We start from the raw sequence: 27,974 nt of genomic DNA, 5'->3' as shown, positions 1-27,974 counted from the left end.
TCTCCAGCAGACTGCGGACACCTTCACCTTTCTCCAGCAGACTGGGGACACCTTCACTTTCCCCCAGCAGACTGGGGACACCTTCACCTTTCTCCAGCAGACTGGGGACACCTTCACTTTCCCTGAGCAGATGTGACTAATCTCTCCCTTTTCTTGAGCTGTTACCAAAATAACAGAACACAAATATGGAGGACAGATGGCACCTATTTCATGATAACCGTGTCCTCCTCACAATCCGTTCTCCTTCTACCTCTTCATCACTTTGACTATTCAGTGCAAATTTACTCCTAAATCAATCAATCACCAAGTCCAGAAACCCTAAAAACTTCCAGTGACTGGCTTTCCTCCAGGCTGAGAATGTGGGTCAGGGTCTCCCTCAGGAGATGTGATCTGCTTGAAAACCAAATATATGATTTATATCTGAAACTTGCAGACTGAAGCATCCTGGGCTGCGCGTCCACAGAAACCACACAGAAAAGAATGAAGAGATTTTTTTTTCTAACAGAAGAGCTTATAAATCAAAGCAGCCCACTGTCCAATATTCAGCAGCAGCTCCTATACAGAGTGAATGTGATGATCTTGAAACTCTCAGGAAAAGGAGAGAAATGCATTACCGGCCACTCCGAAAGGCCTCCGCAAGCCCGAGGTCAGTTTTCTGGTGTTGTTGTCCCTCAGCTCCATGCGACCCACTCGAACGATTTGACAAACAAAACTGATTTTGTCCCGTTTCAGGTCTTTGCTTCCGAGGTCCTAGAAATATTAATTTCCATAAATTATCTTGGAGAACCATTACTCAGTGCAGGTTCAATTGAAAAAGACAGTAAAAAGAAGGATTGAGACTCTCTGACCAGTTTTTAGCATTTTAATAAGTTATTCACATAACAAAAAGGAACTGAATAACAACAGTCAATTAATGTTAAGCTATAAGAGAGTGCTGGGGTAAATCTCTGTCATGGGGATTCGAAGGGAAGCTAGAGACCCAGAACAGTTCTGGGAAGGCGTTTTGTTACTACTGAATTCCCATGGATTACAGGCATCCCAGGGATCCATATTCTAGCAGGTAGGAAAGTCAGAGGGAGGTCATTAAAAATAATCATTAGGATGGTGAATGATGCAAAGGAACATCTTTGGGTGTACTTACAGTAAAGACAGCTCGCAAATTATGTAATCTGTCTATATCTTTAGGCAATCCTGAACTTGACCAGCGAACCAGGTAGTTTTCACTTGAAAACAAAAGAAATAAGAACAAATTCATTTTCCAAATACAGCACGGCACTAAACAGACACCCACATTGATTTATTACTACCACCACAGAAGTCCACGATACAGGCAACTACACGAGCTCAGAAATGTCAGCCATGCCACACAGAGCTGCTCTTCCATTAACATGTAAGTCATCTCCCACGCAAGGTTAACAGTTGAGAACAGTCAGTACAAAACCATTGAGAGGCTGTCATTTGGGATGTCTAGGGTTACAACTGTAGTGGAACTATTTGCAAATGCCATTTCAAAGTTTATTACTTTAAAAGCATTACTTGTGGGGGCACCTGGGTGGCTCAGTCGTTAAGCGTCTGCCTTCAGCTCAGGTCATGATCCCAGGATCCTGGCATCAAGCCCCGCATCGAGCCCCGCATCGGGCTCCCTGCTCCGCAGGAAGTCTGCGTCTCCCTCTCCCACTCCCCCTGCTTGTGTTCCCTCTCTCGCTGTGTCTCTCTTGGTCAAATAAATAAATAAAATATTAAAAAAAAATAAAAAAAGCATTACTTGTGTATTTAGACTGCCTATAATCTAAAATTCACCATTCATTCATTTATAGTATAAAAGAAATACCGCACGTCTATTTCATAGCCAGAACAACCAAATATGCCAAATACACAAATTGAATCCTAAGAGGAAGAAATGAAGTCCATATGAGAAATGATGACGGGGCGCCTGGGTGGCTCAGTCATTAAGCATCTGCCTTCGGCTCAGGTCATGATCCCAGGGTCCTGGGATCGAGCCCCGCACTGGGCTCCCTGCTCTGAAGGAAGCCTGCTTCTCCTCCTCCCGCTCCCCGCTTGTGTTCCCTCTCTCACTGTGTCTCTCCCTGTCAAATAAATAAATAAAATCTTTAAAAAAAAAAAAAAATAGAAATGAGGATGAAATTCATCCATTTGTTCTGTTTTCATCACATACTAACTTTTAAATTTTTGAATAATACAGGGGCACCTGGGTGGCTCAGTTGGTTAAGCATCTGACTCTTGATTTTGGCTTAGGTCAAGACCTCAAGGTCATGAGATCGAGCCTCGCATCAGGCTACGCGCTGAGAGTGGAGTCTGCTAAGATTCTCTCTCTCTCTGCCCTACCACCTCCCCCCCGAATGCACATGTGCTCTCTCTCTTAAAAAAAAAAAAAACTTGAATACAAACGAAGATCTTTCAGTTTTAACACATACACACACCCATACACACTTCACACATAATTTAAAGCATAATTTTTCCATCTGGACAAAGAGAAACTTATACTGAGACAAAAGCAAGAACTAGGAAAGAGACCACATTACAAATGACAGGAATGGCAGAGACGAGATCTATAACATTTTGTTCAACAAATATTAAGTGAGAGTCTTTACGTAGCACTGGTCTGGACACTACCTTCCAGCCAGTCATGCTGCAGAAACAACAACAGGCCAAAGGACCGAAAACGACATTGACAAAAAACAAAAGTTCGACAAAGCAAGATTAAGACAAGAGTGATACTATCTGGGGGGGTCTGGAAACATAAAACCCTATGAAGACAACACAGGAAACAATCAGTTCAATCTTTAGTCGCCAGGTCCCTGAAACATTACAAGACCAAAACTCTACAGTCAAATGCCCACGTGCGTGCAAGGAAGAAGAAAGCAGACACTGGCCCAGATCCCGAAACAGCCCTGGGTTCACCCCATCACCCCAGTGCTCTGTGTGAGAGCAAGAACTGAGGCAGTGCCAGTGCCGTTCTCCTAACACTAACTGGAGAGGAAAGGGAGGAGGCAGCAGGGCAGCGCCACTGACCTGATGAATTTGGACTCCACGGGGTCATAAAGAGACATGAGCACTTCGGCATCTTCTCCGATTTTACAAACCACATTTTTGAGGTTGACAAACAAGGCCAGAGAAGGGGTGGCAGCAAACTTCGCTTGTCTGTTAATATCTATGTTCTGCTTTTGGGACTATGTAAGGAGAAAAAAAAAAAGTGGACATTAGCGATACTTACCACTAACCCTCGCTTTCTTTCTTCTCAACAGAAGAGGAAACTATGTGCAACCAGTTGGCGTAACACAGCAAAGCCTCAAGTCACTTCCTTGTCCCACATCAAGTTCTGAACGCATGCACGCACCCAACTGAAAGTAATTACGCCCTTTGCAGAGGTCACAATCCCTTAAGAGTTTGCCCTGAGTCCTGTCTTCAGATACTCGAGTGTCTACGCAGTCAATCACAATGGTGTTTACATGCATACTTGCTTAATTTTTGTTTCTGCATTAGGCTAAATCCTCCGAGGACATTTCTGTCTTACTCATCCTTATGTCTTCAGTAGGTGGCACACAGCAGGTGCCCAATAAAGACTTGCTGAATGAATGGCTGACTCAATCAATTGATTTCTGAATATCTGCTATACAGAAGTTCCCATTAAAGACCAGGGAAAATGGGGCGCCTGGGTGGCTCAGTCGTTAAGCGCCTGCCTTCGGCTCAGGTCATGATCCCAGGGTCCTGGGATCGAGCCCCGCATCGGGCTCCCTGCTCTGCGGGAAGCCTGCTTCTCCCTCTCCCACTCCCCCTGCTTGTATTTCTGCTCTCGCTGTGTCTCTCTCTGTCAAATAAAATAAAATAAAATAATAAAATAAAATAAGACCAGGGAAGATGAAAGACGAATAAGACATGTGTTCCCTACCCTCATCGAGCTTAGAATATATCCCTCCCTGGGCTCCTATCAAAGAGGAAATGCAGAATCAAGTACTGTTTCCCATGACATGAGAACACAAAGTCAATGTCATTAAGACCCTGCATCCTATGATGAAGCAAGTGCTGGGTGACCCTCCCCCCACACAGGATGAGCTCCTTTCCAAAAGTCCTCAACACCATGACACCGGGCTCCTTTCCATTCTTCAACTGTATGAAATATATAGTTTAGCTGTGCTTTTTGGGGGTTTTCGAGTGCAAATTCTGGGTTCCACTGGTGTTTTACTAGTGTTGAAAGCAGTTATTGAGAAAAGACACTCCAAAGGTAAATGGCACATTACAGAGAGCAGACCTTACCTTCTCTTCTTGCAATCTCTCCTCCACTTGTTTAGAAGCTATTTCATGAGCTCTAAAGAGACTAATCGTGCTAGTTAGTTCTGGATCCAAAATGTTCCCGTCTTCATCTCTCACCACCAAGTCCAAATCAAGAATTCTACAACAACAAAAATTCAGAACTTCATGGACACGCACCACGGCCTTTGAGGTGTGTGTTACTAACTACGATGTGAACAGCATGGAGAGCTGAAAGCACACACCTACTATATATGTATGGGGGAGGGGTGTGTATATATATATATATATACACACACACACACATACATATATATAGCATGTACAGAGAGAGTATATATACATCTATACACACACACACACACACACATATATGCAATGACATACAAACCCACGTGCCCAAATACTTAAGGCTGGTAGCTGTGACATCATCACTGAGCTGGGCAGCAGAGGGTGGAAGAGCCGGAGCGGAGGCATACCCACCATTCTATTCCAGTAAGTTTTATATCACACAGCTTTCCTTCTACCTACAGTCAGTTCTAATCCCCAATCAGCCCATCAGAAGATCTTCGATAAAGACATTCTATTGTGTTTCGACAACAAACATGTGGAAGTTATTCACAGTAACATTGAGCAACTTTCTGGCCAGATGGCTAGATGAAGTAACCACCTTGAAACACAAGCAGCAGCTGTCTAATACATCTGTCCATCTATACCTGGAAATGTCTTTTTGGCAACATTCTGTTTCCCCCAAATCCAACAAAATTGTAAGGTGATTTTTAGCACAACCTTTATTTAAAGAATAAACAAAGACCATTATGTAAAGAAAGAAACCAGGAGCTGTGCTATGTGATGTGTTATGGTTTTCTTTTTAATAAGATACGAGGATCTTAACCACAGATGCCTTATACTTTGCCTTTGGGATTTTCTTCGTGCGATTAACAAGTCTACAGAAGCAGGAAATTTTCGGGGTTTTTTTAACCATACGGCAGTGTAAAGAGTCTGCTGAAAGAAAGATAAATTTCAATTAAATAATGCCCTTAACAGTTACAGTTTTAAGAAAGTTGATTTGGTAATAAAGACTCCAACCAGACAAACTCATCTCTGATTTCTCTTCTCTGAAGGTCACACACCTTAACACTGGATAGGAGTCTGATACCGTGTCAAGCAGGACCATTCTGACAGATATGCTGGACCACTGCACCATTCGGAAGGCGGTCACAAAGACCTTGCTTTTCCCTCTGAGTATCTATTGAGCAAATCCACTGATGGTGAAGCAGAACCGACTGGACCTGTCAGCAACATGAGGCTTTCAAACAAATACAGGCTTTTCAAATACAGGCTTTTCGCTCTGCATGAAAACAGCCTCAGTAGTTGCAATGATTGTGGGGTACCTCAAGAGGACAGAAAGATATTTAAAAAAAAAAAAAAGGCTTTCGGGCTCTCATCAATTGTCTCTGTAACACGTTTCACTAATGAGGTAAAGACCCTCTCCCAAATATTACTGCTCATCCAAACCCTGAACCTGTCCCTGGAAAGTGTCAGTGCTGGTATAGGCGGGGTCAATGCTGGTGTGGGTGGAGTCAATGCTAATGAGGTAGGGAGAGAATCCTTTCTTGCATGGGCAGAGCCAGTGCTGGTGTAAGTTGATCTACAAAGTAGCTGGCTTTAGGAGGAGGGGCCAGAGGTCCTGGATGCCACACCACATCAGGCTCCCTGAGGAGCAGAGGCCCAGGCTATATGTACCAGCCTGCTGCATACATCCTGCCAGGTGCACCTCCCCTCACTCCTTCCAGGACAGGTGGTCAGACCCATTTCGCAAAAGAAGAAACCTAAGCTCAGAGAAACATCTAGAAGAACCCAGAGCCTGGATTCTGAGCCAGAACCCTCTCATGGCAGAGTCGAGGCTCTTTCCAGAATGTCACATGGAAAATGGTACACGAAGTGACCTGCCAGGGGTCTTCTTCATGCCAACTATTCTGCATTTTCTCAACAACAGTGCTCATAAGGCTCTGAAACCACAGTGAGCTTCCACTATGAAGGTGGATCTTAGCACAGCAAGAGGGCCAAAGACTGTCTTATTAAGGACTGTATTTCCGATGAAAGTAGTAAATAATGTTTTGAAACGCTTCCTTTCTTAACTAGATTGTTCCATGACGTAATGTACCTTGGTTGCTTCCCACAGCCAAATTAAGCAGGTGGTTTCTGAATGAAAGTTTAAAATACAATACTCCAATAGAAAACAGAATCAAAGCTCCAAAGGTTTGGTTTTTTTTAAGCAGGTCCTCATGAAATGGGTTTCCCTGCAACAATATCTAATATCCTACACACAGAAGTCTCTGACTTTTTGGTGGGGGGGGAGAGACACCTTCTCCTGTAGCCTTTTTAATCCAAATACTACATGTAACTAATAATGTTGTTTTTAGAAACTTTTCACACTTGAAAGGAGGAAGTACTACAAAACAAAATTATAATTCTGATATTACAGAAAGATTCTTTAGTTTACCCAGGGCACCTTTCAGCTGAACAGCTGGGGACAAACCTCTCCCATTCTCTGAGCATACTGTCCAGAGGTTCCGATTCTCCCAGAAGTTCCCCAATCTGCTATCCAGCATGGTCCAACCCTATTTTTAAAAACTGCGATTTCCAGCCAGCATTGCACATCTTAGAAATCAGAATCTTCAGGAGTGGGCCCCATAATTCTATATTTTGAAAGCTCTCTAAGTGATTCTGATACAGACCCCAGCATCTGGGAATCATGTGACCAGGTAATTTTTAAAGGCTTCTTGCAGCTCTGACTTTACAGGAACAACCAAACAGTTAGCCCATGGGAAAGGACGTGGCCTCACTCCGGTCACAGACTTGGCAGAATCAGGATGAAGCAGCTCACTCCTGCTCAGCATCCGGACGCCCTGCGAACGGTGGAACGCACAGCGCCGTGGGGAAGGGGGCGCACCACTGCTGAAGACATGCAAGCAGAGCTGAGTGGAGGCCTGCTGTAGATGGGAACTTTTGCAAAAGACATCCTTGCACAAAGCAAAATTATTTGTTGTTTATCTGAGATTCAGATTTCTGGTGATAAGTTTCAAGGTGACCTTTGATGTCCCTTCCAACTCTTAGAACTTAGGATTCCACCAAGGCAACCTGGTGCTTGTTATTGCACAAAGTACACCCATGTCTGGACTCGAAGTCAAGTACTGTGAGCAGAAAATAACTAAAAGTCCCTTGTCAGGGGAAATCACGGCAGTGTCATCTATGGAAGAGTGAAAATGACAGGTCACCCTGGCCCCAGTTTCTCAGACACAAGAACAGGTTTCGACAATGACTGTGAAAACTCCTGATTTTTAGAATCCAATAGAAAATAACCTATCCTTTTAAAAATGAAAACTATACCCTTATTTTGTTGTTAGAAATTGTTTTATGATAAAATATGATTTTAACTTCCTCAAGGCTTATGGTAATGTTGTTATATTGGATAATTTAAGCATGAAATCATCTTTCAAATAAACAAACCTGTTGCCATAATCAATTTTGGCAGTGACCTTCTTCTTCAGTTCTTTGAGCTCATCCTGTGGCAGAGTTCCAGAAAGAATCTGTGACCGCCATTCAATAAGGTCGTAGATCATGTGCCGCACACTTCGAAACATCTCCCTATTGTCTTGCTATATAAAGGAGAGAAAAGCCATGTATAAAGCTTTTGGTAGGAAAAAACACTGTGGGTTGTTTTTCAAATACACATGTAGTATATGCTTTATGATGGGATTCAATCAATGTTAAAAGCATGAAACAGGAACACGATATGGAGCCTGTTTCCTATCAGGCACTAAAAGATCAAAAGGATAAGAAGTAATGCAAAATCCTCAATATTCCATCCAACGTTCCAGAACATGTGTCCCTAAATGGAGAGGTTAATCAGAGAGAAATGGATGTGGAGCCATATGAACTTCTAGTACGTGGCCCATAGATGGGCTACTCTGAAACTCCCACAGAATAAGTGTGAGTCTAAAGATCTTGCCATGGAGGGACACCTGGGTGGCTCAGTGGGTTAAGCGTCTGCCTTTGGCTCAGGTCATGATCCCAGGGTCCTGGGATCGAGCCCCGCATCGGGCTCCCCGCTCAGCGGGAAGCCTGCTTCTCCCTCTCCCACTCCCCCTGCCTGTCTCTGTCAAATAAATAAATAAAATCTTCAAAAAAAAAAAAAAAAGACCACTGAGGGTGCTTGGGTGGCTCAGTGGGTTAAGCGTCTGCCTTCGGCTCAGGTCATGATCCCAGGGTCCTGGGATCGAGCCCCACGTCTGGCTCTCTCTGCTCAGTGGGGAGTCTGCTTCTCCTTCTCCTTCTGCCTGCCTCTCTGCCTACTTGTGCTCTCTCTGTCAAATAAATAAATAAAAATCTTAAAAAAAAAAAAAAAAGACCTTGCCATGGAGTCTTCAATATTTTGAACACTGTGCCCTGTGCCATTCCCAGCACACCAGGCAAATGACCGCCAGGGCGTGTTGGCAGCCAAGCTGCAGGGAACCCCACGCACTGTGCTTCACTCAGCGCATACAGAGTGGTTCTGCCAGGAGTGAAATCTGAATCTGCAAGCTCTCGGTGCATTTACATCAAAAGGAAAACACAAATTCACACTTTTATCACTTTCTACGTATTTTGAAGGGGTTGATGGTACAAAAAAAAAAGGCAACAGTTTTGCAACAGCCGAGAGTACAATTCATCAAGGAAATTAGGGATTGCCCCCTAACTCCTAAAAGAAGCCACTGGTTCCTTCCATGAAAAGACATCTAGGAGACACTTCTTATTTGATAAAATTCTAAACATGGTCCCTATATATATATTAAAACATGGCCATTGTTACTTTTTAAAATAACTTCCGCTCTACATATCTGACCCTCTCATCCCACTATTTCTAGTACGTGACCTTCTTTCTAGCAATTTCTAAGGTCCCCACCACCAACCTGTCAGAGAATACCCCAGCAGACTATCCTGTACCCAAGCTCCTCTTTATAGCATCATCCTAATGTTAATTTCTTAAAAAACAACTAAATGGTCAAAAGTAATGGTTTATTCCACAACTAGGTTTGTTTCCTCTTACTAATTCATTTTTTTCTAAAGCCTTATCAAATATCTAAACTTCGTAATATTCTATTAGCTTGTCTACAACCAGAGAGCACAGCAAAAAAACCAATTCATAGAAGAATACTGTAAGGAATTTTTTTCTAGCTTTGTACAAATACCAATGTAAGTCCACAAGAGGCAAACCTGCATTTCTAAAAAGGAAACCAAGGTGATGGCTGGGCATGCCTCTCCCAGGCCGGAAGGCTAGAGCCACGCCCACTAACGGATCAGTCAGCATCAGCCCTGTTTGTTTTGCTGCCATATTTTTGTTTAAAAATTGCTAAGTTGAACATGAAAGACGGACTACAAAATTGCTCAGATTTACACAAAACATTCATGGCTAACTTTACGCTTTTCGGTTTTTGAGAACATTTGATGACCAATTACTGCAACTGCTTATTACTGTGCATTTACAAGAAACCACTGTATAATCAAAAACAACAAGCCTGCCCAGGGAGCAGCTGTGGGACTTTTGCAAGTTTTCTGTGTTCCCAAGAAATCGATGCACTGACTTCTCTCCAGAGCCCTTGCTTTGTGCTGACAACATTAGCATATGAGAAATCAACACTCTGAATAGAAATACAGGCTTAACAAAAGGTAATCTTCTGCAAATATGAATTCATGTGCAAAGAAATGCCCCGAGGGAATAGGAAATGGGAGATGTCAGAGTCTCAACCTCCCTGCATTAATAAGGCTTCTTCCGTGATTGGGAGAACTGGACAGTTGTACATGGAGCTGGAATGTAAATGACTTCCCCACCTCTATAACAGGCACACTTAGGTCTAGAAGACTATGTAAGTCTTAACAATAAGAGACAGACGATGGCAAAAAAAAATAAACAGCAATTGTTCTCTACTGCATCCATAAATAAGCATCCATTATAGCTTAAAAGCAAATCTGAGTTTTCATGATCAAAATATAAACATTGGGGTTACATCAGTGCAGCCTGCTTAATCCTGTCTTCCAAAGCACTCAAGCAGCCCATCTCCCGTACTGCACAAGGAGGGGGAACCCCTTTATCAGTGTTTTGTCACAGTGAGCATGGCCACACCCCAACACAAAGCAGGTCCAAGAGGACAAACGGCCCCCCAGGGTGGCCAGAATAACGGGACATGTGGCTTTCTTTGCCCTGAGCATGACTCAGTCCAGAAGTTCTGCTTTTGAGGTTCCCAGGGAAAGGAGAAAAAAAAAAAAAACCATTGGTACAGCAAGGTCCAAAAAGACCATTCTCTGTGTTTAAGCTTAGATTCAATATCCCATTTTCTCACCACGTAGAGCTGCCTCCAGATGGTGGACCACTCCCGGAGTGTCGTGGTGACTTCCTGTATGAGCGGGAGGTCACCCGGGATGACCGTTTCATGTTGCCTAAGGGAGAAGAGGAAAGGATGGCTATGTTCATGGGTTTGTTAAAGTCTGCAAGTTGTACCTTGTAAATTCCAATTCTAGTCCACAGAATTAAATATTTAAGCAAACGGAGAGAAAATACACAAATAAGGCTGTGTCCACAGATAGGAACACACACACCTCTAAGAACGACAGGTAATATTTGTACAGAGCACGAACGCGTTCACACATTGCCCTACGTGTAAGGGCGTCTACCTCGTACGTCACGGCAAGAGGAAGGAGGCAAACGATATCCCATTAGAAGGCTTCAGGGGGCACCTGGGTGGCTCAGTCGGTTAAGCGACTGCCTTCAGCTCAGGTCATGGTCCCAGGGTCCTGGGATCGAGCCCCGCATCTGGCTCCCTGCTCAGCGGGAAGCCTGCTTCTCCCTCTGCCCCTCACCCTGCTTGTGTTCCCTCTCTCGCTGTGTCTGTCAAATAAATAAATAAAATCTTAAAAAAAAAAAAAAAATTTAAGAAGGCTTCAGAACGCCAAGGTCTGAGAGTACATTCATAATATGTGTACCCACCTATTTTATAGATGCCATCAATCATAACCAATATGTATGGCATTAAAATGCAGGTTTGGGTTAAGATGATTTTTACGTTTCCATCATGCATAAAACTCATTATATGATAATGCATAAAGCAGTTCTCCTTGGAGAAATATGAATGAGGCAACAGCTCTCTCAAATGTCCGGAGGTACTCTGATATCCCAACACTCAGATTATCCTTTCCCTTTTCCCTGCACCCCAAAAGAGGTTAACCCCTGACTTACTCTAAATTTTTTTTTATTTTTTAAAGATTTCATTTATTTATTTGACAGAGGGAACACAAGCAGGGGGAGTGGGAGAGGGAGAAGCAGGCTCCCCGCAGAGGAGGGAGCCCGATGCGGGGCTCGATCCTAGGACCCCGGGATCAGGACCTGAGCCGAAGGCAGACGCTTAACGACTGAGCCACCCAGGCGCCCCAACCCCTGACTTATTCTTAACTTGCTATTTGTGCTTTTTTTTTTTTTTTTTTTTTAAATCATATCAGCCATTGTTTTCCAGTCACATGCTCTGCATCAGGTCCTGTGAGTAAGGACTCAGAATACTTGGGACTGAGAAGAGACTGAAGGGAGGCTCGTGAAATTGGGCCACCTGGCCCCAGAACTGCCGAACAGACGGACTCCAACCAGCATGGAATGTGCAGGGATTCTGAGATAGGTCCCACCCACATATCTTGATCTGGCTGGAGCCTAGATCAGTGGACGGGACTCTTACTTGGGCTCACATTGGGGTTTAGGCCTGCAGTGACCCGCTGATGGTCAGGACTCCCAAAGGAAGGAACAGTGGAGTCCCTGAGAAGACCAGTCTCTGTGGACAGGTCTGGCCACATGCACCACCTGGAGCAGCAGGGACCAGATGTCTGAGGCAGGGGTGCGTATGGGACCACACCCCACAAAACTGTTTTTAGGAATTCCCCTCTGATGGGACATCATCAGTGTCTAGTACAGAATATGGTTGTTACAGCAGTCCTGCCAAGTCTGTCACCAAGGTTCCCAGTAAGGGTGCTGATGAAAATGGGGTTCCTTACACTCTGCAATGCCATCCTTAGAAAGCCTCTGGGGGGGTGGGGGGTGGATTACTCCTCACTCAACAACTGGGATGTTTCCGTCCTCCAAATCCTGAGTTTCATGCTGAATCCACTGGGCTCTTCCACTGGTTATCAGAAACTCGGAGCTCAACCTGACAACCCTGCTTCCACCACTTATACAGGGCCTCACTGCTCATGCTGGGTCCTGGTCTTGGTTCTGCATCCTTCTCACTTTCTCCCTCTTCGTAAGCCTGATCTGTCCCTGGAACAAACGCGCCAACTGGCTCTAATGTACCTGATCTGGCTTTGTTGTATCATCATCTATGTAATCACCTCATTACCTGCAAGGGTCAGCAATGTACAAAGCCAACAGCAGCTGTCTCACAGGGCTGTCGGTAAGACCTATGGAAAGAACATCATGCAGGGCATGGAAGAATGGGCAGGACACAGCAGACGCTCAGCCAGTGGCGGTGGCTCCTTAGTTACTTGGCTCTAAATGATCCAGCTAGACATCAAGGACAGTCAGGGCTGGAGGCCCCCATCCGAGCATCACCCACAGAGAGGAAACACAACAACACGGGCCGTGTCAAACGGAGGGGCAACACAGGGCTAGGAGAAGGGCAAGGAGAGCCCCCTGGGAGTAGTGGGCAGGGGGAAATAGGCTAGGAAGCCACAGAAATGGGACGAAAGCATCAGAATAGACAAGGGGCTCCAGTGAAGGGGACAGCCACCAGCGTCCAATACTGCAGGAAAGCACCAGAAGAGCAGCCCTGAGAAGACAATGGAAGCCCAGAAATAGGAGGCACTGGTAGCCACAGGAGCACGGGAGAGCGGACAAATGGGAACTGCCTTGGGTATGGGGAAAAAGGTAGAGAATCGGCGACAGCCGGCACACAGCAATGATGCAGGATGTCTAAGAGTGAAGGGGGTACAGAAACAGGAAACCCTGCAAGAGAGACGGGGTAAGGACCTTGGAGAGCAAGGAGGCAGGTGGGGGTCGGATGACAGAGCGACCTGCCCTGGAAAGGAGGAAGGACCGTGGGGTGGGGAGGTCAAGGTCCGCAGATCTCCGGAGGAAAGGAGGAGCGCTGAGACCACCTGTCAAGCCTGAAGGCAGGAGGGTCTTTTCAAGAAGGGAGACAGAAGGCAGCTGGGCGTGGGTGGGAGAGCAGGAGGGAGGCAGGACCAGAGGAGCAGCATGGGGAGCAAACACAGGGAGCCCCACAGCACAGCAGAGAAACCGTTTCTTAACTGCTTCTGTCCCCGGTGCGCCAATCACTCGCTAACCCTGGGGCATCTCCCACGAGCCGCAGGAACGGAAGCCAATGTGTCTGTCTGTGTGGGTGTGATTCCACTCACTGGGAATCAAAATAATCTCTCGTTCACTTTACTATTATGCTTCATAATTACATTCTCCATATATTCTTTTGTATACTCACAGTGCTTCTTTATAAAAATTAATCAGTCTGACTTCTATATTGATTCCAATACAGACAGATGTCAAATACATTCAATGCATACTTCATTCCATTATATCTACAACAAGAGTCAAAGCTTTCCTTTTTTCCTTCCCTTTAAAACTCTGCACACAACACATTTTATCTGTATTAAAAAATTCTGTATTACAGGTCATCCCCATCTATGCCTCTAAATTATTTTCTTCATTTTAGTTATGCATCATGCAACTACAGAACCCAAGCTAGTCCTTTTCATATGTTAAAAGTACAGTGCTTAGAAAGGCAATTTTGTAATCAGCCAGAGATGTCATTATGCAGTAATCATATGATTAGTAATTTTATAATTTACATATTTAACTGAGGGTGAAGATGTAGAAGAGACTAAAAAGCAAAACATTTTAATGCTCCTTCTTCCAAGTTCACACCTGGCTATCATTTGCCATTCCTGCCTAATGGGTTCTCCTTCTATAAAAGTCCTTTTAATGATCTTATACATCAGTTTTATGACCTCTAAGAAACATACATCACAATTAGACAAAATGTAAATTCATACACATCCCAATTTACCAACTGTTGCTTCACCCTAAACTCCATTTGTGTCATAGCCTTCAAAGTTTTCCAGAAAAATGGGCTCAGAGCTGGGGGGCTGGAGCCTCTACCCAGCGGGATCACTCGCAAACAAGCACAGAGCACTGGACCAGTGCTACCCAAAATCAGCAACGGGTCGAAGGAGCATGGCTGCAGGCCCAGTGCTGACTTCAGACTTTTCAAAGGTCCAAAGCCATGTTGTCCACACGTCTCCATCCCAAGCCCCCTTTCTCTGCCCAGAACTCCTGTCCCATCACAGTCACTCACACCCACATCCAACCTCCTAACAGGCCCTGCCATATGGATGAGCAGCAAAGCCAAATACAATCACCGTGTTTCTTCATTTAAACATTAAGACCAGACTCACCCTTTTCCTTCAACTATGGCTTCTTTAAGATGAATATATGAAGCAGGAAATATACCCTATGGGGGTAAAAAAAAAAAAAAAAAAAAAGTAATTTCATTATCAACTTGAAAACCAACCGAAAATCAAAAACCACCGTGACAAGGTGAGGGGAGGGATGGCTGGGTCCCTATTAATTCTGCAAGCCTTATGGTAAGCCTCACATACAACACAGCGGGGCGAACAGGAAGTATAAACTCAGCCTGCTTGTGTTTCACGGACACTACAGATGTCTCTGAAGAAAACAGAAGCGATCCGTGTGCAAGGAAAAAAGTGCACAGGGCTGTCCTGGGTCTTCCCCACAGGACTCACCTCGGGTCCGCTGATGCCCTTGACTCGGGCAGCTCTAAAGCCTGCAGATGCCTAAGAACAATTTCTGATGACGGTCTCTGACAGTTCCCTCTTCCAAGCAAAGCTAAAATGGCCATGGAAAATTGATTTCCACCATTTATCATCACGTAAGCATGTAGGACTACTTACTTACCTGACCCACAGATTCTCATCAATCTCCCAACAGAGGGGCCATCTGAGAAAATACAGAAAGTGGGCGAATTTCGCCCAATCCGCACGACTACCACGACGCTCTGCATCCCCCAAGCGCAGCACGCACAGGGGCTCAAACCTTATGGTTTGAGTGCCCGAGGGAGCGTTTCTCAAGTGCAAGTTCAGTGTCAGGTGCAGTCCGCGAAGTGCTAAGAGCTTTACCAAGGCTTGCTGTCCTGCTTCCTGAGCAAACAAAATAGCCACCTCTCTGGTGTGAGGCAGAAACGAGCACCTGAAATGGGGCAAGAGGTGCTGGGACCCGGGGCTGCATAGCACGGCTGGATAGGGTTTCCCGTGTGAGACGTAGCGCGTGCAGCAGGAATTTACTCAGCGGCCCTGGTGGTTTCCAGGCACCTGTTGTGTGAAGAGGAGCTTCTGACTGCGTTTCCCTGGCATCTGGCCCCAAAGGATTTACACAGGAAGACCAGAAACCACAGCTACTAATCGTGTTTGGGGGGGGCACGGGCATCACGGACTCAGGCTCCTTCTGCCTACGAGGAAAGCCGGAATTTCACATAAAGAATTATCACAGAGACGGCAGCAGTCGGGCAGAAAGACAGTGGCCGAGCACGAAAGCAGACCAAAGGGCCCCAAGGCTGGGAGTTCCACCAGGTCCCAGTTGTTCAGGACACCCCCAAGCCCCAGGATGCCTCCAGGAGCAGAGGTGATGTCAACGTGTGCACACGGATGGAGGCAGGAAGAGGACAAACAAGCCAGCCTCACCTGTGTCCACAAACAAAGACACCCCACGATCTCAGTACACCTGCTCCCAGACACCATGAAGCCACAGAGGGAGGAGTGGAAAGCAGGGAGGGGACACACGTGGAGGCTTGAAACGAGCAATCGCTCCAGCCGGGGTCACTCAAAACCAGTCCAGACAAACTACGTCTGTGTGCATAGCTAGACAAAGGATGGTTCCAGAACACTTGGGAGTCTGGATGACTAGAGGCCAAGTCCTTTCTCTGCACTGCCTGGAGGGGCCCACTACAAAATCATACTATCTTTAAAGGCTTCACAATTGCCTCGTTTTCCAATGAGGATTTCAGAAGAAAAAATGCAGTTCAAGTGGGGCCCTTCGTAAATGACGGCTACAAAGGACAAATAGCTCCCACCTGGCCAGCAGGGCCCGGCTGCGGGGTTTCCGGGGGAAGTAGGGCAGGCAGGTCCTGTGCTTGAGCCGCTGGACTTTGGAAGCCTTAAGTTACAGGCTCAGGACCACATGAGGAGTCCAGCCCAATAAAGAGATCATGAGAGGCAGAGTTAAGAAGCAGGAGTAAAACGAACCATCTGTCAAGCATACGTAGATACTAAAGTGTGTGAGTTAACGTGGACAGAGCCTAATCACAGCTTAGAATGCGTATTATTTCAAAATTGTAGAATAAAACCAGAGGGCCGTAATTAGGTTTTATGAAGCTAAGAACGGAAAAGCCACAACAGAACTGTGTCAGGGAGTGTCCACCACAAGGATTGAGGTGTAATTGCAGGTCTTGGCTTCAGAAGTTCAAAGAACCACGCATGCAAACGGCCCTGGAAAAGCAGAACCTTTCTTTTGCTGAGCAACTCGGGCAGTTTAAAATAGTTCTACACAAGAGGAAAACAAGCATGCATGTTGCAAATCTGTTGCCATCGAGGATAATGTAAGACTCAAAATCATTTTTTTTCTCTAAAGTCATTACACCCGGGTCCTTCTCCCCCACCTCCCATGCTTAAAGAGGATGTGACATTCTACCAGGAAAAGAGGAGTGCGCCTTTCGTGACGACAGGTCAGCACTGCGCCCCAGCCCAGCAGCTGCAAAACAGAAGCAGAGCGGTTCTTTCTGTGCACGCGTATTGTTCAGAAGAAAACAATGCAGGGCGGCCCACACGCCAGCCCACATATTTGTTAAGTTCAGAGAAAGAGATATACATGGAAAATTGCAGACACATATGGGATGGGAATGATTTCCTCTCACAGTGTGATGAATGAATGGAAATGCACTGCGGTTCAGAAAAGAGGACTTACCTTCTTGGACTTTTTTCTCAAGGTGTAACCTCTGTACCACCCTAAATAAACACAAAGTTGCAACAGTTAGAAGGGGGAGACATCACAGGGCCCCTCACAATACCTCCCTGTCCTGGAGAATTCATTGCTTTGCAGAACCAGGGAAATCAGTTTGTCACCAGAATTCAATAATCCTAAGAGTGTGGAAATACACTAGAAGGTTCCAGAGAGTGCATCTCAAATCGGCCTGGCTGGTGACCTTCCCAAACACTTCTCCGTCTGCCACTGGAGGCCCTGAAGCCATCAATTTGAAGTTAGGCAGCACCGTCCCATGAGAAAACATCGTCCTTTTGACCACTCATCCCGGAGAGTGCTCCCTGGGTATCCATTTCCCTATCTCTCCCTCCAACTGACTTGAATAGGGGTCACTGCCAAGTGCACATACCAGATCTCCAGATCATCAAGAACTGCCCCACAACAGAGGACCTATTGAGCGCTAACTTCCTCCCTCCTCAATCCAGACACGCTGTGCCCTGGAGCAGCTGTGATCTCACACAGTGTGTCTGTGGCAGAGACTGAGCCCCCCACAGGAAGCGCCAGGCCCAGGAACATGGGCCCACCTAGCCCTGGGGGTTGGCCTAGACTCAAGTTCCCGTTGCCTCCAAGAGGGGAGGAAGCTGAAGACGGGCACGCTACAATGTTAGCATGATGTAAGTGGTGACTGGAAGGGGCCAGCTGATGGCAGAGCAGCTCTGACCACACCCCTGCCCCACCCCCCCAGAGCGGAGGGCAGAAACGATCCCTGCAGATGCCCTGTGGGTACATGGGCCCAGTCACCGGCCTCCAGACAGCCCCATCCCCCACGACGGCCAGCCATGGACGCTTCTTTACCCCAAAGGCTCTCAAGTCACCCTGGCCACCCTACTCAGGGTAAGTGAATCCAAAGCTCAGAAAAATTCTAACTCTGCCCACAGGAGCAAAAGGACCGGGTCAGAGAATTACAGGAGTGCTCAGAGAGTGCAGGTTGGGTAAATTCCCAGGGAATAACCAATTATGCTCTTACACAGTATCAGAAAGTCAAAGCTCAGAAGCAAGCGATGTCTGAGTGAGCTCAGATTATTGTCCCAAGGACAGTACCCTCTTAAACAGCAATCATGTTACCAACCAGAGGCGAGGACGATGATCACAGACCAGAAAGGGATGGGGTAGAAATGAGCAAAGTCCTCAAGGGGTTATTATTAACAGATGCTCTCCAAGCATTCAGAACAGGAGATGGACATTCCCAGGATCCTTGCAAAGGATTTGCTAAGACCGAGTGGCGACTGCTTGGCTCTCTTGACAAAGGGACTCAGCAGATCGACTGGGGACACTGCAGACGCAGAGTGTCTCGAGTTCAATCGAACGTGTGAAGGATCATCTCCGGAGAGCCATACTGTCTACTTCACTGGTTTCTGCACCCGGCCCAGAATCTGTGCCCATCTAGGGCAGCATTCCCAGTCAGTGAAATGGAGAAAGAGGGGAGGTCTGTGCAGTCCCAGCCTACACCTAGAGCCAAATAAAGGCTGTATTTATTCAAGTTTAAGGACAGTCTTCTATGCCGTCATTATAACCCTTCCACTTCTTCATTATTAACATGCCCTTTCGTTTCTGAAACTGACAAGGGATGAAATGTCCTAGAACATATAAGGAAAGACTGCCCAGTGACAAGTAAAAGACAGAAACCAAGTAAAAAAGAGCCACACTTATCAAGGAACCCAAGGATTTACCCACACATGAAGAGAGTGCTCGAACTTAAAGAAAATCAGACACAATTTTACTGCACAAACTTCAGTGGTAAAAACTAACGCTGCAGGCTATGGCCCCGGGTGGTGGGGAAGAGCGGAGCCTGCAGCAACCGAATAGGAGCGGCCATCCCTACTTATCCGAAGTATCTGGCCCCATAGCCTGCAACCAGCAACCCCCATCCTGGGAATGCATCCCTGGGAAAGAAGTGCATGCGCCCATCCGTGCACGGCGGGACAGCCACAGAATGCCCATGGCAGCATGATGTAGGGGGGTGCACTTGGAGGAGATCTGAGTGCCCAGAACCGGGAAGGCTATCAGTAAAACACGGGGCGTGTGTGCACACAGCAGTGGGAGCCGTGAACTAAACATACACTAAAAATAAATAGCAGTGCATCTTAGAATACAGCACTGAATAAAAAAGAAACAGAACGAGAGCTACACCCACATTTATATACATGAAAAATACATGCACGCCAAACAGTACAAGAACACAGGCGAACAAAAAAAATCCACTTCAAACACAGTAAAAGGGTTTTCAATGGGAAGAGGGAGAAGAAAGGGGTGAGCCATGGGGATAAAAGGTAGGGAGTCTTGGGCGCCTGGGTGGCTCAGTCGTTAAGCATCTGCCTTTGGCTCAGGTCATGATCCCAGGGTCCTGGGATCAAGTCCCACATCGGGTTCCCTCCTCGGCGGGAAGCCTGCTTCTCCCTCTCCCACTCCCGCTGCTTGTGTTCCTGCTCTCGCTGTCTCTCTGTCAAATAAATAAATAAAATCTTTAAAAAAAAAAAAAAAGGTAGGGAGTCTTTTTTTTTTTAATGTTATAATAATAGATAGAGTTTCTTTTTTAATTGCCTTACTAGGCAAAATGAAAACCTATTGTTTTCCTACCCAAGATTATTTGCATACATTACTCCTTCAACCGATGGAGCCCACACACTATGTGTCAGAGACTGCGCTAGACAGAGCAAAATACAGAAAGAGATGAGACCCAACGTTCTGCCCTCCCTGAGCTCACAAATGGGAAGACCCCCTAAGACAAGCAGGGGCCAAACCATGTTGCAGGACAGAGCCTTTAGCGTGAAGGAGAGAGGACATCCCTGCATGGGTTTCTTGCAGGGGAGGGAGGGGATAGAAGAGAATGCAGGCCTGGCTGCTCTGAGGGGAACGAGCAAGAGGAGGGGAGGCTAGGAGCAGGAGGGTCCACAGTTGGTAGCACCATCTCCCAGGCACGGCTCACGAGTGGTCTCCGTGGAGTCCACCAAGCTAAGACACAGGCAAGTACGGGCAAGACACAGCCCGGAAACTCAGGGAGCACACAGGCCAGCACAGGAAAATGGCAACCAAGTCAGCGAGTCCCACACAGTGTCCCTAGCAGAACAAAAGGAGGAACACACACACTGGAGTCCAGGGACAATGCCACAAGGGGACAGGACCAGGCAGAGCAAAGGAGCTGGGAGGCAGGCAGGAAGGAGCTTCTGCCCAGACAGGTGTGCTTAGGTTGAGTCTTCAAGGAGGGCTCACTGTTAGTCAGATGGAGGAGGGAGGAGTCACGCTGGAGGAGGGAGGAGGCAGGGCAGCGGGTGGAGAGGTGCGCTCACTATGCCCGGAGAAACCACTAGCCGCGAGGCCAGTACATGCATGAGGAAGAAGCTGGAGTTTCTTCCAGGATGGACAGGTGAGGACATCACCAAGGTCCTGGGGTCGGCCCCGTTTACAAGGAGCTGCCTAAAGAAAGATGGATAGGACATTCCCTTATGTCAGGAGGACGGTGGCCTGCGCTCTGAGTACTGAACGGCTAGAGAGCCAAAATCCAGATGCGACCAATCATGTCCTGATGGACAGCATCCACATGCATAATGGGCCTTCTGGAGAACAGAGCCAGCAGGTGTCCTGTGTGTTACACAATGCAGGCACACGGGGCAGACTCAGCCCTGAAGCCGGAGGCTCTGGGAGCGACATGACCGTCACTCTCAGGAAGACGGTACCCACGGCCACAGGTCACTGTCAGGAAGACGGTACCCAGAGCCACACGGCCCTTCCACTGGGCCAGGGCCAGGAGGCCGGTCATCGGCGACACGTTACAAAGAATGCTTGCTGAGTGGAGGCTGGGCTGGAGGGCTCGCTGGCCTCAGAAATGAGAACCTTATCAACGTGACCGCCTTTTCCAATCTGTCACGGGTTAAACTGTGTCCCTCAAAATAGACGTTGAAGTCCTCGCTCTACCTGTGAATGGGACCTTATCTGGAAATAAGGTCTCTGCAGACGATCAGGTTAAAATGAGTTCAGTACAGTGGGCCATGAACTAAAATGACTGGTGTCCTTAGATAAAGGGGAAGCAGACAGAGACACACAGAGGGAGGCTGTCACGTGAAGATGAACACAGAAATCAGGGTGTTGCATCTACAACCTAAACACCACCAAAAACTGTCGGCAAACACCAGAAGCTGGGGAGACACGAGGAACAGCTTCTCCCTCATAGCCCTGCCAACACCTTGACCTCGGACTACCAGCCTCCAGAACTGGGAGACAGTACGTCTCTGCCGGTTAGGCTGCCCAGTGTGGTCCATTGTTATAAAGGCCCCAGGAAACTCACACTCTCACAAGACCTTCAGATGACAGATGCTGATGGCACAAAAAGGAAGTAAGGTGCATTTAAAAATTTGAATATGCTCAGTTCCAGTGTAGTGGTTTAATCAAAAGCATAATTTCCTAATCTCTGTGCACTGCCTGCCAGCTCCCTGACATCCAGCATCCAGCGTCCAGAGAGCCGCGTGGAAATGAGCAGGCGGCAGGCCCGGCACATCCTCGGCCACTTGAGAGTCACTTCATAAACTGGGATCTCGGCTCACCTCTCCTGTCTGGTTGAATCTGGACACTGCTTAAAAGCGGGGGTGTGCCCTCAATGACCTCTCCAAGCTCCTTCCACCCCCACAGTGACCTATACGCTGCTTATCCTTTGTTCTCTGCTCTAGGCCTTCATGAGCCTGAGAGAGAGAAATTAACCATAACGTAAAGGTAAATTTGTTCTTTGAACTTTACTATAAAGAGCGATCATCCAGAATTTATATTCTCTGCAGAAAGCCAAGTAATATCCTGAAAAGGATCACACAGAAAAAGAAAATTAAATTTGACAAACAGAAATACATTTTCTTAGAGGAAATGTAGGGGGGGAGAGGAGGAAAGAGGGGAAAAAAAAAAATGCCAAACTCAAATATGATCCATGAAACCAAAATAGAACAAAAGGAAAGAGCAGAAAAACAATTATTCCATTTTTATTTGATGAATAAAGACACCAAGTTTTACAAAGTCAAAATTACTTCCCCAAATGCATTTCTCTGATCAGATTCTGATTAAAACCAAAATGATAGTTGTCAAAGAAAAGGAATTTGTTTTGTGTTAAAGGGTCTTTACAGAAACTGGAATATTTTTATCAGAATTCTGAAGACTGACTAGCCCCGAAACGAAATGCTCACTGAAGAAGACTTTACCAGGATGCTCACCATCCAATTTTTTTAAGTCAAATGTATAGCAAGGATCACTGGCTCATGATAGGATCCCACTGTTTAAGGAGTACATTCTTCTTAGGAAGCAAAGAACAAGAGGTGGCAGTCCCCACACACCCAGGCCGACCGGAAATTGCTATCTATTCAGGAATGACATCACTGCCCCAGGATTTCAACTTCAACTGAGCGGGGGGGGGAAACAAAGAAGATGTAAGAGCATTTTTCCCTTCAGATCAGTAAAGTGTCTGAGATGAGAGGTTTGATCCTTAACCTCTACTTAATTTCTCCGTTTCCTCTCAAACATTGGCAATATATACTGAGAGCAGATAAGGCAATCCAACAGTCAGCTATAAAAACTGAAAACAAGCAGAAGGCACCCATCACAACTACTCATTCACTTAAGGACAGGGTCTGTTTTTGCAGAGTTACATCTGCTTCCAGGCATACACCACTAAAGCTGATTTTTTTTTTCCAGCAGGAAGATTTTAGGGTCAAAGATGCAAATGGACTGGAATTCTAAGTCCGCATGCATCCCAAGGGGAACTAAGGGACACGGCCATGGGTGTTGTAATAGGTTCGCGCTTCCCGGAGGTGTCTGGGAGGGGCACTGGAGCAAGCTGCAGCCTGCCTAGTGCACGGAGGTTCACATCTGCTTCACTCTTGTGCAAATCTCATATACGGAGTCTGAGGTCCAGGTTGCCGATCACTGTAGGACAGCTTCAATCTCCTCTCCCACCCTCACCTCCTACTGGAAGGGTTTAGCTAAACCCACTCTAGAAGCAATTCTTCTTTTGAAATGATCCATTTTCATCAGTTCTTTTCATTCATCTGCTATATGGGAGTCACCCCTTCAAGCAGGAAATAAAGCCACCAACGCTAATTACACAGTTTTACAAAATTTCCAGATCTGAGGAGTCTCAGAAATCAAGCCCATCATGGCTTCCCTTCTATGCCACAATAACCACAGAGTAAAAGGAAGGGTGGGCCGTTCTGGCGATATCCAAGACACTAAATATAAAAACCAATTGTGTGGGGCGCCTGGGTGGCTCAGTCCATTAAGCAGCTGCCTTCAGCTCAGGTCATGATCTTGAGGTCCTGGGATCAAGTCCCGCATCGGGCTCCCTGCTCAGCGAGGAGTCTGTTTCTCCCTCTCCCTCTGCTCCCCCCACTTCGTGTGCTTTCTCTCTCTCTCTCTCAAATAAATAAATAAAATCTTTAAAAAAAAAAAAAAACCCTAATTGTGTGAAAATCCAAGGACACTGAGAAACTACTATTATGGTAGTATTTACTGGATTTCTAACCTATTGGGTTTGCTTCGCTGGCTCATGTCCCACATAGCTGTAAGAATGTCTGTTCACCCTTAAGAAAATGGGGTCAAAGAAAAAAAGAAATAGTTTTGGTTCCTTTCTTAACAGACCTAAGTGAGAACATAACAAGTCTCGCCATTCACATCAAACACATCAAAACAATGACTTACACACGAAAATATCTTAAATGTATTTTTTTTCCTAGTTTTTCAAGCGGTCAGTTATTCACAGTCAAGATTCACATACATTTGCAACAAAGGAACCAATGTGTTCTGTTGTTTTTAATGAAAACAGCTATTTCCACAGAAAACTTCAGAGGTGAAAAATTAGAATTTTTAGTTTTAATTTCATCTTAATCAAGTATTATTTAAACAATGAAGAGCCTCACGACTGCCCTCACTGGAAAGGGCATCCATCCTGTAGGAAGATGGATCATATGCACAAGACTCATGATGACACATACTTCTGAAACACTGAGAACATGTGCTAACTGCCCAAAACAGAAGAGAAAGACACCAAAGGTGTACATACCTTCATAGGTTTCCAAGATGTGCACAGTGTCTCCTATTTGTAAAGAAAGTTCATCCGCTCCCCTGGCATCGTAGTTATAAAACGCTGCGAAGGAGAAAGAGAGGTAAGGAAACATTAGTAGAGGTAGAAGTGACTGCTGGCTTGTTTCTGCTTGTTTTTAATGGTGAAATACATTCAGTCTCTGCCTGAATCAGCCTCTCTGACATCCACAAAGGTAGCCTTTTCTTTCAAGAGACAAATGTAAAGGGTCATCGACTAGAAGAAATTCGGAACACCATGCAATCGTGATTTTTTTTTTAGTGTGGTCCTGAAGAGCACCAGTGACCAACGCCATGTGGGGCTGGCACAGAAGCAGACACACAGACCAAGAAAATGAATCGGAAATAAACCCACGCTCACGTGGTCAACACAGACGCTGTGAAATCTGCCATTTTAACCATCTTTAAGTGTCCAATGTGGGGGCAACCTTCGCCGCGATAGCCTTCCACAATGTTTTCATCCCTCCACACAGTTAACCCCATACCCACGGACCAGTAACCCCCATTCCCTCCCCACAGCCCCTGAGGACCTCTAGTCCACTTCCTGTCCCTATGAACAGGACTGCTCTGCCTGCCTCATAGAAACACATCGAACAGTGCCGCCCTTTTCCTATGTGGTTTCTTCAACATGATGGTTTAAGGTTCATGCGTGCTGTTCCATGTATCAGAACCTTATTCCCTTTTATGGCTGAATAAGGTTTGTAATAGGAAGAAAACTGATACACCATTTTAATTATCACTTCATATATGGTCTTATATTTCCATTAATAGATTTTTTAATTAAATAATTACTTCCTAACTATGAATCAATTACATGTGGGATGAATTTTTTTTTTAATTTGAAAAGATATATGCACCCCATGTTTATTGCAGCATTATTTGTAATAGGCAAGTTATGGGACCAGCCCAAGTGTCTATCAACAGATGAGTGGACAAAAATCTGGTATATATACACAATGGAACACCACCAAACCATAAAAAAGAATGAGATATTGGTGGGCTGAATATTTTTTTGGAAACCAACCTGATTTTTAAAATTATCATATAATCAAAAAAAAAATCAAATCAAATCAAAATAATCGTATAACCAATGCTGATATTAAGCCAAAAAGCTACAGTACAATCAAATGGCAAAAATATGTCCAACATTAAGAAATTCTTAAAACTGGCAATACTCAACAAATCTCTAAAATCCCTAATGGTATCCTCACAAAAAGCAGTTCCTATTCCTTTCAGATAAGCACCCAAAAAGTCATACCATTAAATGCCAACCACACTTCTGCTCAAACATGATGAGATAAAGGTAACCATCACAATGGAAAAAGGGCATTAGAAAGCATTTAAGATGCAAAAATTACTCAAGTAGCCCACTCTCTTAAAAAAAAAAGAAAAGAAAATACTTGAGAAAGAAGAGCAGGGCTGGAGGCATCACAATCCCAGATTTCAAACTATACTATGAAGCTATAGTCATCAAAAGAGTATGATGCTGGCACGAAAACAGAGACATAGGTCCATAGAACAGGATAGAGAGCCCAGAAATAAATCCATGCTTATATGGTCAATTAAGCAACAACAAAGGAGGCAAGAATATGCAATGGGAAAAGGACAGTCTCTTCAACAAATGGCACTGGGTGGGAAAACTGGACAGCTTCATGTAAAAGAATGAAACTGGACCACTTTCTGGCACCACAGGCAAAAATAAACTCAAAATGGATTAAGGACTGGGGCGCCTGGGTGGCTCAGTCGGTTAAGCGTCTGCCTTCGGCTCAGGTCGTGATCCCAGGGTCCTGGGGTCGAGTCTTGCATCGGGCATCCCACTCAGCGGGGAGCCTGCTTCTCCCTCTCCCTGACGCTCCCCCCGCTTGTGCTCTCTCTCTCTGTCAAATAAATAAATAAAATCTTTAAAAAAAAAAATGGACTAAGGACCTACATGTGACACTTGAAACCATAAAACTCCTAGAAGAGAGCACAGGTAGTAATTTCTCTAACATCGGCCATAGAAACACATTTCTAGATATGTCTTCTTAGGGCTGAGAAACAAAAGCAAAAATCAACTACTGGGACTGTAGCAAAAAACAAAAACAAACGAACAAAAAAAACCCACGTTTTGTACAATGAAGGAAATCATCAACAAAACAAAAAGACAAACTACTGAACAGGAGGAGATATTTGCAAATGATACATCTGGTAAGAGGATAATATCCAAAATATACAATAAACTTACACAACTCAACACCAAAAAAAAATCCAATTAAAAAATGGGCAGAGGACCTGAACAGACATTTTTTTTCCAAAGAGGACATACAGATGGCCAACAAACACATGAAAAGATGCTGAACATCACTCATCATCAGGGAAATGCAAATCAGAACCACAATAAAATATCACCTTACACCAGTCAGAATAGCTAGAATCAAAAAGACAAGACATAACACGTGCTGGCGAGGATGTAGAGAAAAGGGAACCTTGGTATACTCTTGGTGGTGATGTACATTCCATCCACTGTGGAAAACAGTATGGAGGGTCCTCAAAAACTTGAAAGTATAAACATCATATGATCCAGCAATTCCACTACTGGGCATTTACCCAAAGAAAATGAAAACACTAATTCAAAAGAATATATGCACCCCTGTGTTTACAGCATTACAGCGTTATCTACAATAGCCATGCTAGGGAAGCAGCCCAAGTGTCCATCAACAGATGAGTGGATAAAGAAGTGCTCTACATACACAATGGAGTATTGCTCACCCATAAAAAAAAGAGTAAGATCCTGCCATCTGCAACAACATGGATGGACCCAGAGGGTATTATGCTAAGTGAAATAAGTCAAAGACAAATACCATAGGATTCCACATACATGCTGAACCTAAAAAAAAGCAAACGAATAAAGAAACTAAAAAACAGACACATAAAGACAGAGAACAAACTTGTGGTTGCCAGAGAGGAACTGAATGTGGGATGGTTGAAACAGGTATAAGTAAGAGGTACAAACTTCCAGTCGGGAACGGGAACGGGAACGGGAAAGGGAAAGGGGAAGGGAAGGAAAATACAGTAATACAGTGATATTCCTCCTTTCCAATGGATCCTACTTAAAAAGATAGCAGACCAAATGCAAAACTCATCTTCAAAATCCTGATCAATTTCTCATCCATCCATCCTGAACACCCTGCCAGACCAGGCTAGTCTCAAGTGGTGCTTCACTGTGTCCATCTCTAAAATTCTCCTTGATCGTCAGCATGTGCGAACTCCTCTGGCAAGCACAGCAGGCCCTCCACCATCTGACCACCTCACCTCGCCTTCCTCCAACCACACACAATATGGGTCCCGGAGGAACCCTGTCCCTGCTTCTCCCTGAACAGCAGAAGCCAGCCTGTCCCACACCTGGGTGGACCAACTTACCCTCCCCGCCATCAACAGGGTCTTCCCACCAGCTGCACCTCTTCAGAAAGCCAGCCCCTTCTCCAAACGTCCACTCCATACCTGAGCTACCGTG

General features: G+C 45.5%; 1 protein-coding gene across 3 annotated transcripts in view; it reads right to left on the bottom strand.

Moving 5' to 3' along the window:
- The window catches only part of DOCK1 (dedicator of cytokinesis 1), a 488,408-nt gene that overhangs the window by 409,225 nt on the left and 51,209 nt on the right, over positions 1-27,974 (bottom strand). For all 3 annotated transcript variants that reach the window (XM_034986026.1, XM_034986046.1, XM_034986035.1), the window contains exons 2-10: positions 24,444-24,527; positions 17,339-17,379; positions 14,758-14,813; positions 10,653-10,749; positions 7,783-7,931; positions 4,276-4,411; positions 3,034-3,191; positions 1,142-1,223; positions 615-750 (exon numbers count right to left, since the gene is read on the bottom strand). In XM_034986026.1, coding sequence (XP_034841917.1) covers positions 615-750; positions 1,142-1,223; positions 3,034-3,191; positions 4,276-4,411; positions 7,783-7,931; positions 10,653-10,749; positions 14,758-14,813; positions 17,339-17,379; positions 24,444-24,527 — 939 coding nt within the window. The remainder of the gene's footprint in view (positions 1-614; positions 751-1,141; positions 1,224-3,033; positions 3,192-4,275; positions 4,412-7,782; positions 7,932-10,652; positions 10,750-14,757; positions 14,814-17,338; positions 17,380-24,443; positions 24,528-27,974) is intronic.

Source organism: Mirounga leonina, unplaced genomic scaffold (genome assembly GCF_011800145.1).
Source record: "Mirounga leonina isolate KUSES-001 unplaced genomic scaffold, KU_Mleo_1.0 Mir_114, whole genome shotgun sequence".
Classification (NCBI taxonomy): Eukaryota; Metazoa; Chordata; class Mammalia; order Carnivora; family Phocidae; genus Mirounga; species Mirounga leonina.
This window is presented reverse-complemented; position numbering and strand designations above follow the sequence as displayed.